Here is a 16,974-nt window from a genome sequence, read left to right as displayed (position 1 = left end):
GGACATACAGATCTGAATGACTGGTTTTAGTCATTTCAGAACCTGTGAACATCTGTTCAAGCTGAATCTTATTTTTTAATCGTTTCTTTAAAAACTGTTTTATAAGCTGTTGCATTGTTTTGGAACACTGTGGAAAAAAAATAGTATCTCATAGTTCGACAGGATCTTGATCAGATGAGCTAATGGACTGAGGAGTGACAGATGGAGTTTAATTTACTTAAAGTGTGAGGTTACAGAGGTAGTTGGTATAAATATTCGCTGTAAGCTCGCATACCAGCTTGTTGGTATTATTCCATACCTGGTACATTTTTCCAAAGGTGTGGGATCAGAACATTTAACCATCCAGAAAAGTGTAGGTGTATAACAGTAGAGGAGTTTATTTCCTCTAATGCTCTAAATATCCAAAGAGGAGGAGCTTGCAATGAAGTTGGGAGGAGATATCAGCGCAGAACATGACTTTCTCTCAGAAGAGGCAGCATGGACTTGAACGGCCTTCTCCTGTGCTATAACGATTCTGTGATAAAGGCCTGTTGCCAGCAGCCAACTGAAGTGTTCTGGTCAGCTAAACCGGTTTGCCACCCTCTCTCCCACTGAGATGTGAGGAACTAGGCCATTTGGTTCTTAATTCATTTGCGTGAAGTGGGTGTCATTGGCCAAGCCACCATTTATTGCCTGATTACCCAGAGGGCAGTTAAGAGTCAACCAATATGCTGTGGGACTGGAGTCAAATGTAGTCCAGACTAGGTAAGGACAGCAGCTTCCTTCAAGGACAGTACTGCACCAAATGGGTTTTTCCCCAACATTCGACTCATGGTCATCATTAGACTCTTAATTCCAGATTTTTATTGGCTTCAAATTCCACTCTCTGCCGTGGCTGGAATTGAACCCGGGTCTCTGGAACATTACCTGAGTCAGCAGCCTGATGATAATACCACTGGGCCATCACCTTCTGAAGTAAATAGGCAATGTTCTGTGACCACAGTAGGAAATACTGGCAGTATACAGTAGGGCACTAAGAATATAAGAAATGGAAGCAAGTGGAGCCATTCATCCCCCCCCCCCAAGTGTGCTACACCACACTGTAAGAGCTTGGCTGACCTTCCCCAGGCCTCAACATGTCTTTTTTTCAACTCCATATAGCTGTCAACCCTTTGATATTTCCAAAATCTAACTATGCCCTCTTCAGGTACTTTTTATGATCTCACCCCCACAACTCTTTTGCCTTTGACTCCTCCAGTTAGGCAGCCCAGGGAGAGAAATAAACTTCTCAGTTCAGGTCTGTGACTTTCTGACAGAACCAGGGCAAGTTACCAATGTTCTTGGTTTTGACCAAATGGGAGCAGGGAGGAGTGGAGAAGAACATAGGGAAGGCCTTTGATAGGGCAAAGAGCAGGAGAGATTAACTGACAAAAGTTTCCATGATGCAAAAGGCCAAGAGGATGGTAACAGGTAAATGAAGAGCCTAAAACCTAACTGGATGAGGTGTGAATGGCTGGGCGAAAGTCGGCCATTTGCAAATAAGGAAAGAAATGGGAACTTGAATGTCATTACGATCAATTTATTTGAAGGCACTTTATTGTATTTCATCCATCTTATCCAAGTAGGTTTTGATTATTGTTCTGTGATATTTGAATCTGCCCAATCAGGTATTGATACTGAGTGGAAAAGGACTCAGTGCATGCCCAGGGAGGTGTCCTTGGACGTGGGGAAAGAGTTTGGGTCAGCAACAAACATCATCTTTAAACCGTCCTGCGTGTCTGTCTACAGATGTGGTGGTTGCTGCAACAGCGAGGGAATAACATGTATGAACACCAGCACTTCTTATGTCAGCAAGACAGTAAGTACGCATTACTTTTGTTGCTCACTTTACAAACTTAGTCCAAATATGTTCATTGCTGCTGTGTGGTATTGGCCAACCAATGTAAGAAAACAGAGCAGTATTAAGCCATACTGCACTTTCGGTCTCCTCCATAATTTGTGAAAGGTCAATCCTTTCCCTCAACTCCAGTGTCACTCCATATCCCTCAATTCTTTTGTGGTAGCAATAACATAATGCATTCTGTAAGAGAATGCTTCACTCTAGGTGGTAGAGTCTGTTCAGGATTCCACACGAGGATAAAAAGAATCTCGCATTTATATGGCAGTTTTCACAACTGATATACATCTCAAAGCATTTCAATCAGTGAAAGAACCGTGAAGTGTAATCACAGTTGTAATCGAGAATATTTGTTGTTTGTATGTGCTTTTTTTATGCCATTGTGAGAGGCATAGATAAGGGAGATGGCCAACAGCTTTTCCCCATGCTCGGGAAGTCTAAAACGAGAGGGCATAGGTTCAAGGTGAGAGCGAAGAGATACAAAAGAGTCCAGAGGGGCAATTTTTTTCTCACAGAGGGTGGTGAGTGTCTGGAAGGGGCTACCAGAAGTAGTGGTGAAAGTAAGTACAATTTTGTCATTTAAGAAACATTTAGACAGTTATATGGATGGGATAGGTATGGAGAGATATGGGCCAAATGCTGGTAAACCAGACTAATTTAATTGTGAAAACTTGGTGGCATGGGCATGTCAGGCTGAAGGGTCTGTTTCTATGCTAGAGACCTCTATGACCTTATGTCTCTATATCAAACAACATTGAGAGCTAATGGCCAGATACATGTTTTTTGTGATGCTGAATGAGAGTTACGTACTCTCCCTGAATACTGGGATAAACCTCCTCTAAGTAGTGTCTTCAGATCCTTGGCATCCACGAATAGTGCCTTGGTTTAACAGTTCATTGAAAGGACAGTGCATCCGAGAATGTTTTCATTGCCTGGGTAAAACAGCGGAATGTCGAGCAGTATTCAATGCTCAGGTCTCTGCAGTGGGACTGAAACCCATCTTTTTGTGACTCATTGGGAATGGTGCAGCCATAAAACCAAGCTGGCACTGCACAAAGCTCAATGTACCTTCTTCACCACAAGTAACAAGAGAAAGCTAATCATTCTCCACCATCCCACCCTCTCAGACAATTATCTTCAGTCCAGTAAGATCAGTAAGATATTTTTATGAGAAGCTTCAGGATGAACAAAATACCACACCATCATTACTTTGAAGAAATTGCTGGCTGCTTGCAGTCAGTTCTTGGTTTCCTTAGTGATATAATTAATAGAGAAGTTTCAGAGGTGTTGAAATTGTAACTCTCCATTGGGGACTTCTATCAGTGAAGCTCTGGTCTGCCGCTGCATAACTCAACAAGGCTGAACAAATATTTTGTCTGTTACTACTTTTTTTTTGGATGTCTGAATGTTCCTTTGTCCAAGGTGGATTCAAATAGTGAATATGAAAGACTGACAACCCACAGTTGTATCAGTGAAATTGTTTTGTTGCTTCCTTTGGATGACCACATTCCCCAGTCTGATTTGCTGGAAATCCAGAACCAGAAATTGAATGGAGTACAAATCCACAGAATCTCAAAAGTGTGGAAACAAGTCCACACCAACCCTCTGCAGAGTAACCCACCCAGACTCATTCCCCTATTATCCTACATTTACCCCTGACTAATGCACCTAATCGACACATCCCTGAACACTATGACCAATTTAGCATGGCCAATTTAGCATGGCCATCTTTGGATTGTGGGAGGAAACCGGAGCAAACCCATGCAGGAAGTCGCCCAAGGTTGGAATCGAACCCGGATCCCTGGTGCTGGGTTGCAGCATTGCCAACCACTGAGCCACCATGCCACCCAGGAGCCCTCAGGATGCAGCCACTCTTTATCACTCCTGAGCAAGCCAGTGGCTTTGACCTGCCAACCATATTTGGGATATGGCCAGTGACTGGGAGGCTGGACTTGGAGAGAATTCCACCCATTCCAGGAATGGGATAGAACACAAGGTGATGAGCTTGAGCAGAGAGAGTAGCAGTCAGAAACCGCAGGAAAATTTGAGAACAATGGGGGTGTTAATGCAGCTGAGCAGAATCCATATAGTTTTAATACTAAGGAAGTGTGCACACCATCTTAATTCATTCAGAGTCCACTTCTCCTCATGACTCACACTGATATGACATGTTTACCTCAGAATGGAGTTCCAGTATAACAAGTACATTCATTCCCAATTGTTGCTGCATTATACTGTACTTTTTCCCCTCCGAGTCATTCTTTATCTTCCCCAGGCCTCTCTTCATACATTACTGCATGGAAATAAATAGGTAAATGGATAGAAACAGGGGTACTCCTCGTAAAAGGTAGTTGAACATGTATTCATGACTTGGAGGAAGGAAGTAAATGTCTGTAGTCAGATTTGCAGGTGACATAAAATTAAATGTAAAGACAAGTTGCAAGAGGGAAATAAATATTTTACAGAGAGATATTGATAAGTAAGTGAGCAAAAAGTTGGCAGATGGGTATAATATGGGAAATACAAAGTTCATTTTGGAATGGAGACCAAATTAACAGAATATTATTTAAATGAAGAGGAACTGCAGAAAGGTGCAACACAAAGGGAATTAGGGGTCTTTGTGCATGAGATACTGGAAGCTAGCACACAGGTGCAGCAGGTCATCATGAAGGCTAATGGAATGTTGGCCCTTATTTCAAGGGAATTGGAATATAAGGAAGGGAAATTTTACTTCACTTCTATGTGGTGCTGGTGAGACCACATCTGGGGTATTGTAAGCAGGTTTGTTCCCTTCATTTAAGAATTATGTCATTTCATTGCAGGCAGTTCAGAGAACATTCACTAGGATGATCCCTGGTATGGAAGGGTTGTTTTATGAGCAAAGGATAAATAGCTTGGGACACAAATTGCTAATATTTAGAAGGATGAGAGGTCATTTTGATCTTAAGGAACTTGACAGGGTAAATGCTAAGAGGATGTTTTCCCTCATAGGAGAGTCTAAGACCAAAGGGCATAGTCTCAGAAAATAAAGGGATCCCAATATAAAACTGAGATGAGGAGAAATTTATTTTCTCTGAGAATTGTGAATCTTTGGAACTCCTTGCCTTAGAGAGGTGTGGAGGAAGAGTCCTTATGTACATTTAAGACTGAGATGGGTAGATTCTTGATCAGTAGGGGAATCGAGGTCTACGGTGGAAAGGGCAGGAAATTGGATGTGAGGGGAATATCAGATCAGCCATGAAACTATCGAATGGTCGAGCAGGTGTGAAGGCTGAATGGCCTTCTCCTTTTCCTATATCTTATGGTCTTGTAGAGTTTTCATTTTCTGTGAAATTGGTGTTTAAAATGTTTGCAACAAAAATTTATTGAATTGTTGTCTTTTTTAAAAAGAATTGCTACTACAGAGAGTGGTTGAAATGCAGAAATGGTTCAGGAGAAACTAAATCATTATGTGAAAGAGAAGGGCACAGAATTGTATGGTAGATTTAGATGAGGAAGGTTTAGAGGAGGTTAACACGGAATATGAATGCTGGTATGGACTGGTTGGACCATAATGATCTGTTTCTGCAATGTGTATCTGATGTAATCTTGCATCAAATAAAAACTGAAAGAATTCTGGATGCTGTAAATCAGAAACAAAAAACAGAAACTGCTGGAAAAGCTCAGCAAGTCTGGAAGCCCGTGTGAAGAGAAATCAGAGTTAATGTTTTGACTCCAGTGAACTCAGTTCTGAGGAATGGTCACCAGACCCGAAACATTAACTCCAACTTCTATTCACAGATGCTGCCAGACCTGCTGAGCTTTTCCAGTAAGTTATGTTCTTGTAATTTTATAACAGGTGCTTTTTTTCTTCATTTTTCTCTCCTTTTGTATGTCACTAAATGGATTACATCAATTCAAAAAAGCAGCCCTCCAGCACATCCTCAGGGCCAACTTGGGATGGGCAATAAATGACCAGCAAGCAACACCCACATCCTGTGGACGGATTTTTAGAAATGGCTTTGGAAAAAGTTAGGGTTGTATGTTTTGCCTTCTGTGAACTACATTCCTCTTCAAGTTATCATGTCAATAACACATAGTGTGACCTCTTGAGAAGTGGCAGAATTCTCTCTTTACCTGTTTCGGAAGGCTGCCAATTTCCTAGTTTTGTAAGGTGACCATTTTATAATAGAAATAAGAAAATTGTCTTGTGCCTTCACTAACTATAGTTGGATTCAAACCATCCAAGACAAAAGCAGCTCATTTTAAAAAATTTGGTCATGGCACGTGGGTGGCATTGCATTCGGTGTTCAACCCTAGTTGCCTGGAAACCATTTAAGAATCAACCACATAACCGGTGTGTCCAGAGTCACATGTAGGTCAGATCAGGTAAGGGTGGCAGATTTTCTTCCCTAAAGAACATTAGTGAACCAGATATGTTTTATTGCAATCAGTAGTGATTATGTGGTCAGTATCAAATTCCAGATTTGATTGAATTCAGATTTTCTCATCTGGCAAGTTTGGATGTGAATCCCTGTTCCTAAAATTTAGTCAGAACTGGACCTGAAATGTTAACTTTGATTTCTCTCCATAGATGCTGCCTGACCTGCTGAGCTTTTCCAGCAATTTCTATGTTTGTTTCTGATTTCCAGCATCAACCGTTCTTTCATTCTATCAAACTGCTTCAATATAGCCCTGTGGACTTGCAGCAGTTCAATAAAACAGCTACCCACTAACTTTCTCAAGTGTAATTACGATGGGCAATAAAAATTGACCTAATCGATGATGCCCACATCCACTGAATGAAGGAAATAAAATCTTTTTTGTTTGCTACAAAGGTTCTGTGAAAGACCGCAATAAGAGAGCATGTCGGGAATAGGGAACTCTTTGTCAATGCAGCAAAATCCTAAAAGCAAGAAGCAAAAATGAGAAATCCAAATGTGTAAAGACGCTTAGCTTAAATTACAGTTGGCTCCCTTAACTGAACAGTTTTAGTTTTAACAGGGTGAACTGATGAGATTTATTTATTATTACCTGATTGGAGCGAAATGTAATGAAACATGAACCATTTCCTCTGCATTATAACTTTCCCATGTGAAAGTACGGTACGGTAGTCAAATATATCCAGTAGTCGGTTCTTAAGTCTATTTAGCTTGTCTACATTTGATCAGTGTCTGGAAGGAAGCCTGTATCTCACTGAAAATTACAATGGACTTGATTTATCAACACCAGCATATCCTGATTATTACCATCCTCTGACTGAACCATAAGAAAAGTCAGTAGCCACGGCAGTGTCTAAGTTGCATAAGTGCAAGCTGGACAGTGGAATTCCAGACTTGTCAGCAGAACAGATTTTATAGAACCTGATGAAAGACGAGGCAGTTTGTGTGACATCAGCCCTGAGGGTGCCTTGAGAATGAATTCCTTATGGCATCCTCCAAAGTGCAAGCAGTTGAATATTTAACACAATGAACCTCATGGGCATGGCCTTCCATTGAGCTAGCAGCAGGAAGACCCCACCCGCCAACTTTCAATGAGTTTCGTAATCATTGTGTGTCAAAAGGAAACCAGGCACGCACTGACTGCCTGCAGAGGATTTGCTCTTTTGTTACCCATTCTTGACCATTTGTTAATGACTGATTCCTCGGCTGACTTTCCCAGTGACGCTGAATTTTAATTGTGCTGATGCTTCTCAGAGAGGGTAAATGAACGCATTCTTCCTCAAAGCAAATTGGGAGACTTTCAAGGCTACACTTTACTGATAACCGAAGCAGCACATGCCAAAATTTGCAATGTTGTAGATTGAGTTTAGTGCACAGAACTAGTTCCTCAAACCCCACCCTGCATTTTAGATAATGAATCAATAAGTCATTAACAAAATGTAGGTATCGCCCCAGCATTTAGAGTCATTTTGTTGCACAGCACAGAAACAGACCCTTCGGTCCAACTCGTCCATGCCGATCAAATACCCTATATAAATCTAGTCACATTTACCAGCATTTGGCCCATATCCTCCCTATTCATGTACCCATCCAGATGCCTTTTAAATGTTGTAATTGTACCAGCCTCCACCACCTCCTCTGGCAGCTCATTCCATGTTCGCATACCCCCTGCTTGTAAAAGTTGCCCCTTAGGTCCCTTTTAAATCTTTCCCCTCTCACCTGAAATCTATGCCCTCTAGTTCTAGACTCACCCACCCCAGGGAAATGACTATTCCACCTAAATGTGCCCCTTATGATTTGATAAACTTCTATCAGTCATGTCTCTGTCTGTTAAGTTCTTCTTCCAGGTATTTTTGTATCAACCAGTTTGGATACATTATGTACACTTCTGGTGCAGGTGGGATTTGAACCTATGCTTTCTGACCCAGATGGAAGTGTCTCACCACTGCAGAATGAGAGCCCTAAAGATTCATCTTTCAAGTACCAATCAATTCCCTCCCCTGTGCCTAGCATACGTTAAAAATGTATATAGATATTTTTAACCAACCCGTTCATAGATGTTATTACATATTTCTGGAGTACATAAGACTTAAATCCAGGTCTCTTGACTTAGAGGCAGTGATTTTATTTCTGGATTTCTTTATGGATCCTCTTGGGTTGACAGAATTCCTTTCCTGTCGACAGGATTCCCTAATATAGTGGGAGGTGCTATATTATTTCTGTATCAAACCTAGATGAGGTTATTCATTTGGTTTAGAGATAGAGACATCCCCATTGCACCACAAGAGCCCTTCAAAGATCATTTAAAGTAATGCATGATCTGCTTATACATTCGTCAATGGAATGATCATCTGATTTGCTTCTTCAGTGTTCAGCAATCTGATTTCTCTTCATCAGATCCCATCATTAATTCATGAGCCATTGTTTGCTATTATGGTGTTTATAATTTGATGGCCATATTTGAGACTATGCTTTATTAGTACTTGTTCCCAGTTTGGCATCCCTGTACCTAATCCAATCCATCTCCCCACACCCTCAGACTTCAATCTGGGACTTGACTTCATTATGAGCTGTGAGCTTCCTTTCCACATTTGACTTCAAATTACAACAATTGCATCTCAACCTTGATGTATCCTTAGCTTTGGAACAGGGCCTTACAGAATTTAGCATTCTAGCTACAGTGAGGGCGGCACGGTGGCATAGTGGCTAGCACTGCTGCCTCAAAGCGCCAGAGACCCGGGTTCAATTCCAGCCTCAGGCAACTCTCTGTGTGGAGTTTGCACATTTTCCCCATGTCTGCGTGGGGTATGCTCCGGTTTCCTCCCACAGTCCAAAAATGTGCAGGTTAGGTGAATTGGTCATGCTAAATTGCCCGTAGTGTTAGATGTCGGGAAATGGGTCTGGGTGGGTTGCTCTTCGGAGGGTCGGTGTGGACTTGTTGGGTCGAAGGGGTTTCCACACTGTAAGTAATCTAATCTAATATACTCCATGGTCCCTCACCTCCATTTATCACATTCATCCTCAATCCAATCTCTTCCTGTACCCAATCTCTGGACAGAGTCACATTGAACAATTCAAGATAGAATGCCTATAATTTTATGCATTATTAACAGGAATATATACAGATTAATTCATAAATGGTACAAAATAAGCCACAAAAGGATGGTTACGACAGATTACTAGGGAGTATTATTCCATACAGAAATAAATGATGATACAGAATGACTCTAAAACTTTCACTGATAAATTTGATGAGATGACACTCACACCACAGACACTCCCAAATCAAAATCCCATTGGCAGATCATAGAATAACACTGTGTAGAAAGTGTCCATTCTGCCATAACAACTGTTCCAGGCTTCTGAAAAAAAGCAAACAATTAATTTGACTCATTTATTTCCACATAAATGAGCAAATGCCTTCCCTTTATTGTCGCGTTGGCAAAACTTTGTCTGAACCTCCTAAGAGTGTCAAAAGGCAACAATAATCTTTTCCATTCCCATGTCAGTTAGTCTCCTCGCCACTGTCTGTGATGTTGCCAGATTGTAGTGCATTATTCAAATTTATTTCATTTAGGTGGAAAAAGTGAGGACTGCAGATGCTGGAGATCAGAGCTGAAAAATGTGTTGCTGGAAAAGCACAGCAGGTCAGGCAGCATCCAAGGGGCAGGAGAATCGATGTTTCAGGCATAAGCCCTTTTTTAGGAATGAAGAAGGGCTTATGCCCGAAATGTCGATTTTCATTTTGGTGGGCATAGTTTGTAGACAGAAGGCACTTTCAAAATACTTACAGAGCAGATTCCATCTTAGGCCAGGTGTAAAAGGAAGAGCTGCACTGCTGAGCACTTAATGACCATTTTTTAATCACTAAAACAGAATATATCTCTGAAATATCAGAATAGGATGCCACCATTGAAAAAAGCCACCATGATGCACTGGCAACAAGTGCCAAAAACATGAAAAGAGTTTTGACAGGCATTTTAGATGCCAAACTGTAGTTTTATCTGTAAGCAGAAGAATATATGGTCAAGCAAAGATTTGTCTTGTTCTGATTTTTGATTGGACTTACCATCAATAAGTAGACACTGCTGCTGATGCCGAAGAACCTTCTATTATGGACCTCCTCAGGAATATGCAACCAAGCCTGTTGATTTGATTTCTATTGTAGTGGAAAATGCATCAAACCTAAGATGAGGTGAAACAAAACCAGAAATTGCTGGAGAAACGCAACAGGTCTGGCAGCATCTTTGGGAAGAAAGCACTGTTAATGCCCTAATTCCATGTGTGGCACAGTGGCTGATGGTTAGCACTGGTGCCTCACAGTGCCAGGGACTCAGGTTTGAATCCAACCTCAGGCAGCTGTCTATGTGGAGTTTATACATTCTCCCCCTGTCTGCATGGGTTTCCTCCCATAGTCCAAAGATGTGCAGGTTAGGTGAATTTGCCATGCTAAATTGCCCATAGTGTTCAGGGGTGTGTGGGTTAGGTGCCTTAGTCAGGGGGTGTGTCAGTAATAGGGTAGGGGAATGGGATACTCTTTGGGCCAAATGACCTGTTTTCACACTGTAGGGATTCTATGACTCTTCATGAGTTCTCCAACCATTTCTATTTTTGTTTCAGATCTACAGTATCCGCAGTTCTTTGTTTTATTCTATGCTGAGATGAGACATTTGATAAACTTTGCTTTGCTGTTGGATGTAAGCATAAAAGCACCATTCCAATTTTACAGATGAATGGCCATTTCTCTGCCCAGTAGTGGCTTTAGCCACAAATGCAGCCTTTCCAAAGATAAACAGGGAGAACATCACAGCTATGTATTTAGAATAAACTTTCCTGAAAAGAAGTTAGCATATTTGAATTTAAACTGATTAAAATGCACAGAAGCATTTGCAAACTGAAAACTAGGATAAACGCACCAGAACAACAGGCAAAAGTTTGCACCTCTCGATATAATGCCTGTGGCCAGACAAGAACACTTAAGTGAACGTGCAAAAATCAGAAAATCATAGATTCTATAGGGGTGTCAACTTAAGTGCAGTAGACTCTTATCAGAATTAGATTATATTAACTGCTCCCTGGAGACTTATACTCAATAATACTACTAGCAAATCTAACAAAACTAAATGTTGAAATGGAAAATTGCCCAGGAAAGCATTGCATTACAGTGAGTCAAGTGCAAAACAGTAAGATTGATCTTTGGCCCAATGGCAAAAGTATTACTAGTGCTGGATACATGATGAAAAGAAAATCTCCAATGTAGATTTTTGACAAAAATTGTTGAAAACAAAGCATCTCTAAGCTAGACTACAGTTTAGTAAGTTGCAGCATACTTATGATATATATTAATGACTTAGATGAGGAAAGTAAACATATCATCGCCAAGTTTGCAGATACTACATAAATAGTTGGGAAGACAAGTGATGAGGATGATACATAGAGGATATAGACAGGTTAAGTGAGTGAGCAAAGACTTGGCTGATGAAATGTAATGTGGGAAATAGTGAGGTTATGCACATTTGCAGGAAGACTAGAGGAGCTGAATATTATTTAAATGGGGAAATACAGAGGGATTTAGGAAACCTCATCCATGAATCCATAAAAATCACATAATACCAGGTTATAGTCCAACAAGTTTATTTGCAAGTTCAAGCTTTCAGAGCGCTGCTCCTTCATCAGGTAGCTAATGGGGCAGGATCATAGGATACAGAGTTTATAGTAAATGATCAAAGTGTCATACAACTGCTGCGATGTATTGAGGATACATCTGAGATGTCACCTTTTTTTATAAAACCTTAAGTTATCTCGGGAATGTGACTTGGAAGAAGTTCTGGGATTTACATATTAATAAATCGAAACTTGCAACTCATTCTAAGTGATTAAAGACTAGGCTTGTCCAATACATCTTGTCAATTATACGGCACTTTGATCTTTTGCCATAAATTTTGTGTCCTGTGATCCTATCCCACTAGCTACCTGATGAAGAAGTAGCGCTCCAAAAGCTTGTACTTCCAAATAAATTTGTATGCGGGAGCAAGAATATCTTGCTGCGATTATACATGGCCTTGTTGAGACCACGCCTGGAATATTGTGTGCAGTTTTGGTCTCCTAACCTGAGGAAGGATGTTCTGTTTATGGAAGGAGTGCAAGGAAGGTTGACCAAACTCTGGCACGCTGGCAGCGCTGTCTCATGAAGAGAGTTTGAATTAGTCAGAACTGAAGTTTAGAAAGAATGGGGGAGGATCTTATAGAATTTTGAAGGTTTCTACCAGGTCCAGGAAAGGTAAATCCAGGAATAATGTTCCTGACGACAAGAGTCCAGAACCAAGTCTCCCAGTTTAAGGATACCAGGAAAGCAAGTTAGTACTGAGATGAGGAGAAATGCCTTCATCTAGAGATTTAAAAACCACACAACACTAGGTCATAGTCCAACAGGACGATAACCTGGTGTTGTGTGATTTTTAACTTTGTCCATCCCTGTCAAACCCTGCACCTCCACATCATGAATCGTGAAAAGCTTACATCCTAGTTCGGCATGTAGTAGAGATTGTAAATGGAATATTGGCCGTTCCTTCAAAAGGGAATGAAGATTAACAGAAGGGAGGCTTTGCTAAAAGCACTAGTCAGACCAGAACTCGAAAACCTCAAAGAGTTTTGTGCCCTTTATCTAAGGAATGATACATTGGCTTTGGAGATAGCCTAGAGAAGGCTCGCGAGGCAAATATTAGGTATAGAAGGACAGTTTTATGAAGTGAGGTTGAGTAGATTGGGCCTGTACTCATTGGAATAATAGAAGAATGACAAGTGACCTGATTGAAACAAACAGGATTCTTCAAGGTCTTGACAAGTTGGATGCAGAAAAGTTGTTCCTCTTTCTGGGTGATTATGACTAGAGGGCATAATCTCAGAATGAGGAGTCACACATTTAAAATAGAGATGAGGAGGAATTTCCTCTCAGTGGTGGTTTAGAGGGGTGTCAAAGCTGAGTCTTTCAGTATGTACAAGACTGAGATAGACAGATTTTTCATCAGTAAGTGAATCAAGGGCTATATGGAAAAGGCAGAAAAGTGGAATTGAGGATTATTAGGTCAGCTGTGATCCCGTTGAATGGTGGAGCAGTGTCAATGGGCTGAATGGCCTACTTCTGTTCCTATGTCTTATGGTCTTTGAATGCCAAACTGTGACCGCAACTAATTTCTTATGATAGTTGTGAAAATGGACAACCAATTTTCAACAGTCGTCATCTGATTTTTTTTTAATACCTGGGACCTATTGTGAACTAAATTGGTTTTAATAATGAAAATAACCACAAAAATAAGATGGTTGCATCAATCACCTGACAACAGGTTGAACCATTTCTTGAAACTGTTAATAACCAAGACCCCTGGTTATCTGAAAGAAACTAAGGTGACATTGAAATGACTCAAACTCAGATCTGTACCTCTCATGTTTCATTTACATTTTTCTGCAAGTTTATTCATGTTTATTCCTCACCACCTTGAAAACCAGCACCTGGTGAGAAAGCAAATTTAAGAAATATCCATTCACCACAAATTTAGATTTTGCCACTACTGAGGACACAAGACAGCAATTAAACAGCTGTGGTTTCAGGATAAAACTGAACACCTCAAACCATTAATACATGTTTTAAAACCACCTATTCTTGTTCTTCATTTTTAAACTGATGTTTCTGTGTGTTTCACATTGCATTTTATTCTGTTTCTTGGAGGTGGTGAGTAATAAAATTCCTCTTTCTTTCACTCAAGTAAATCCTGCAAATGAATCCTTAATTTTTTGATGAGCACTACATTTTAATTAAAGTGTAATATATGTGTGCGCAAAAAAGAAATAAAAATCATCCTTGCAGCAAACTGAGAAGGAAATCATTTGGCAACACAGCATACAGTGCTTTGACCATAAATCCATAAGATATAGAAACGGAATTAGGCCATTCAGCCCATTATGTCTGCTCCACCATTCAGTCATGGCCCCTTGATATGTTTCTCAACCCAAATCTCCTGCCTTCTCCCCATACCTCTTGATTCCCTTACTAACCTATCTATCTCTGTCTTAAATACACTCAATGACCTGGTCTCTATAACCCTGTGTGACAATGAATTCCACAGATTAACCACCCTCTGGGTGAAGAAGTTCTACTCATCTCAGTTCTAAAAGGTCATCCCTTCACTCTGAGGCTCTGCCCATGTCCCTCCTACTAGTGGAAATGTCTTCCCCACATCCACTCTGTCCAGGCCCTACAGTATTTTGTAAGTTTCAATCAAAACTCTCCTCATCCTTCTAAACTGCATTGAGTAAAGACCCAGAGACCTCAACTGTCCCTTATATGACAAATCCTTTAACCCCAGGATCATTCTTGTAAACCTCCTCTGTACCCAGTTCAATGCCAGCACATCATTCCTTAGATAGAGGGCCTAAAACTGCTCACAATATTCCAAGTGTGGTCTGACCAGAGCCTTATGCAGCCTCAGCAGTACTTCCCTGCTCTTGTATTCTAGCCCTCTCGAAATGAATACTAGCATTGCATTTGCCTTCCTAACCATCAAATGAACCTGCATGTTAACCTTAAGAGAATCCTGAACTAGGACTCCCTAATCTCCGTCTGCTTCAGATTTCTGAAGCATTTCCTGTTTAGAAACTAGTCTACACCTCGTCCTATGCTTTCCCACATTGTATTCCATCTCCCACTTCTTTTCCCACTTGTCTAGCCTGTCCAAGTCCTTCTGCAGCCACCCACTTCCTCAACATTACCCAACCCTCCACCAATCTATGTGTCATCTGCAAATTTAGCAACAATGCCCTCAGTTCCTTTTTCCAGATCGTTAATATGTAATATGGGTGGTTATGGTCCCAACTCTTGCCCCTTCAGAACTCCAGCTAGTCACCAGCTACCATCCTGAAAAAGACCCTTTATTTCTGTCTTCTGCCAATTAGCCAATCCTCTATCCATGTCAGTACCTTGCTCCTAACACTGTTTTATTGAGCAGCTTCCTGTGCAACATGTTTCTGGAAATACAAATACATCACATCCATTGGCTCTCCTTTGTCTAACTCGCTCATTATGTCCTCAAAGAATTCTGACAGGTTTGTCAGACATAACCTCCCCTTGATGAAGCCATGCTGACTCCATCCTATTTTACCATGCACTTCCAAGTACTGAGCAATCTCATCCTTAATAATGGCCTCTAAAATTTTACTAACAACCAAAGTCAGGCTAACCAGCCTTTGGCTTAATAAATATCTAACTGTCAATGTGAATGTCCCAAAATACAATGCTTGAATAATTTCTTTGTACCATTATAATCACAGCTGATGATACTATGGGACAGGTCAGATCTCAGAGTGAAACCATTTAAAATTTAATTCTTTCATTTTTATTTAGTTAATATGATGCTCAGTTACTAAAAAATAATGACAAGGTTCAGATTTTCTTTGACAAGAAAATATCAGTTTATCGCACAAAAGAAGAGTTAATCATAAAAAAAGCTATTGAAACATAGAAGAAAATTAACAAGTTTTAAATCACACAATAAAACAAATTTTCAGACTATTTCCATTACAGAGACTTAATTCCAGAGAAATTACACCACTGTCTCAGTTCTTTAGGGATCTGTTTAAATGGCTCCTGACAACTTGTGTCAAGCATATTTGTTTGCAATTCAAATAGCCTGCAGATTTCTAACAAAACTCTCCTGGTCTGAAGCTCCCATAACAGAAAACCCTTCCACTGAGATCTCTCCACTGCCCTAAAGCCTTCCTAAACTAATATTACTTATAAACTCAAATCTGTTGTTGTATAAGCTGATTTATTTTTAATCTTGCTAATTCATAACATTCTGAACTAATAATAAAGCTACTGGCCTTACATATTTACCCCATGTGCAATAAACACATTATAAACATCTTTCCATTGACACCATAAGGGTCTGCAGTTACCTGATCTCTAACAAATGCTGGATTAAGTCACTTTTCTAGAAGGAGACTAATGAAAAAGAAAACCCTACACAGGAGTAATCAATACCCACCTGGCTCTATTTTGATATACAAATTTTGAAAATCATACTATATATACTATATGATATGAATTGATCAACTATATGCCAATGGATTGCTGTTGTCTTGAGTGACCTTAGAGTGGACTTCTGCTATGATAGACCAGTCTGTCCTCTATGTCTGGTTTGTCTCAGTCAGCAGAGTGCTAGTTAGGTTGGTAAACTTCATCTGTTCTACTCTAGCAGTGATATCGACATGGACATAGTGTTCATGGATGTGTAGGTTAGGTGCATTAGTCAGAGGAAATGTAGAGTAATAGGGTCTGGGTTGGTTACTCTTCGGAGGGTCAGTGTGGACTTGTTGGGCCAAATAGCCTGTTTCCACACTGTAGGGATTCTATGATTCTATGATATGGTAAAGTAAGTCCAAGTTTTTAGTCACACATTGTACATTAATAGCAGTTCGAACTATGTATTTGCAGGTAGAGAATTACTTCTCCTTAAGTTTCCAGGTCAATCTTTATGCTGGACTACGCCTCCTCCCACCCTGCCCCCTGTAAAAACACCATCCCATTCTCCCAATTCCTTCGTCTCTGCCGCATCTGCTCCCAGGAGGACCAGTTCCAAAAATGTACAACCCAGATGGCCTCCTTCTTCAAGGACCGCAATT

The 16,974-nt window shown here is 40.5% G+C and overlaps 1 protein-coding gene across 1 annotated transcript in view; it reads left to right on the top strand.

Annotated features, from left to right (window-relative positions):
- The window catches only part of vegfc (vascular endothelial growth factor c), a 218,656-nt gene that overhangs the window by 134,560 nt on the left and 67,122 nt on the right, over positions 1–16,974 (top strand). Inside the window, exon 3 of the mRNA XM_043704843.1 lies at positions 1,647–1,837. Coding sequence (XP_043560778.1) covers positions 1,647–1,837 — 191 coding nt within the window. The remainder of the gene's footprint in view (positions 1–1,646; positions 1,838–16,974) is intronic.

Source organism: Chiloscyllium plagiosum, chromosome 2 (genome assembly GCF_004010195.1).
Source record: "Chiloscyllium plagiosum isolate BGI_BamShark_2017 chromosome 2, ASM401019v2, whole genome shotgun sequence".
Classification (NCBI taxonomy): domain Eukaryota; kingdom Metazoa; phylum Chordata; class Chondrichthyes; order Orectolobiformes; family Hemiscylliidae; genus Chiloscyllium; species Chiloscyllium plagiosum.
Note: the sequence above shows the minus strand (reverse complement) of the source record. Positions and strands in the feature narration are given on the sequence as shown.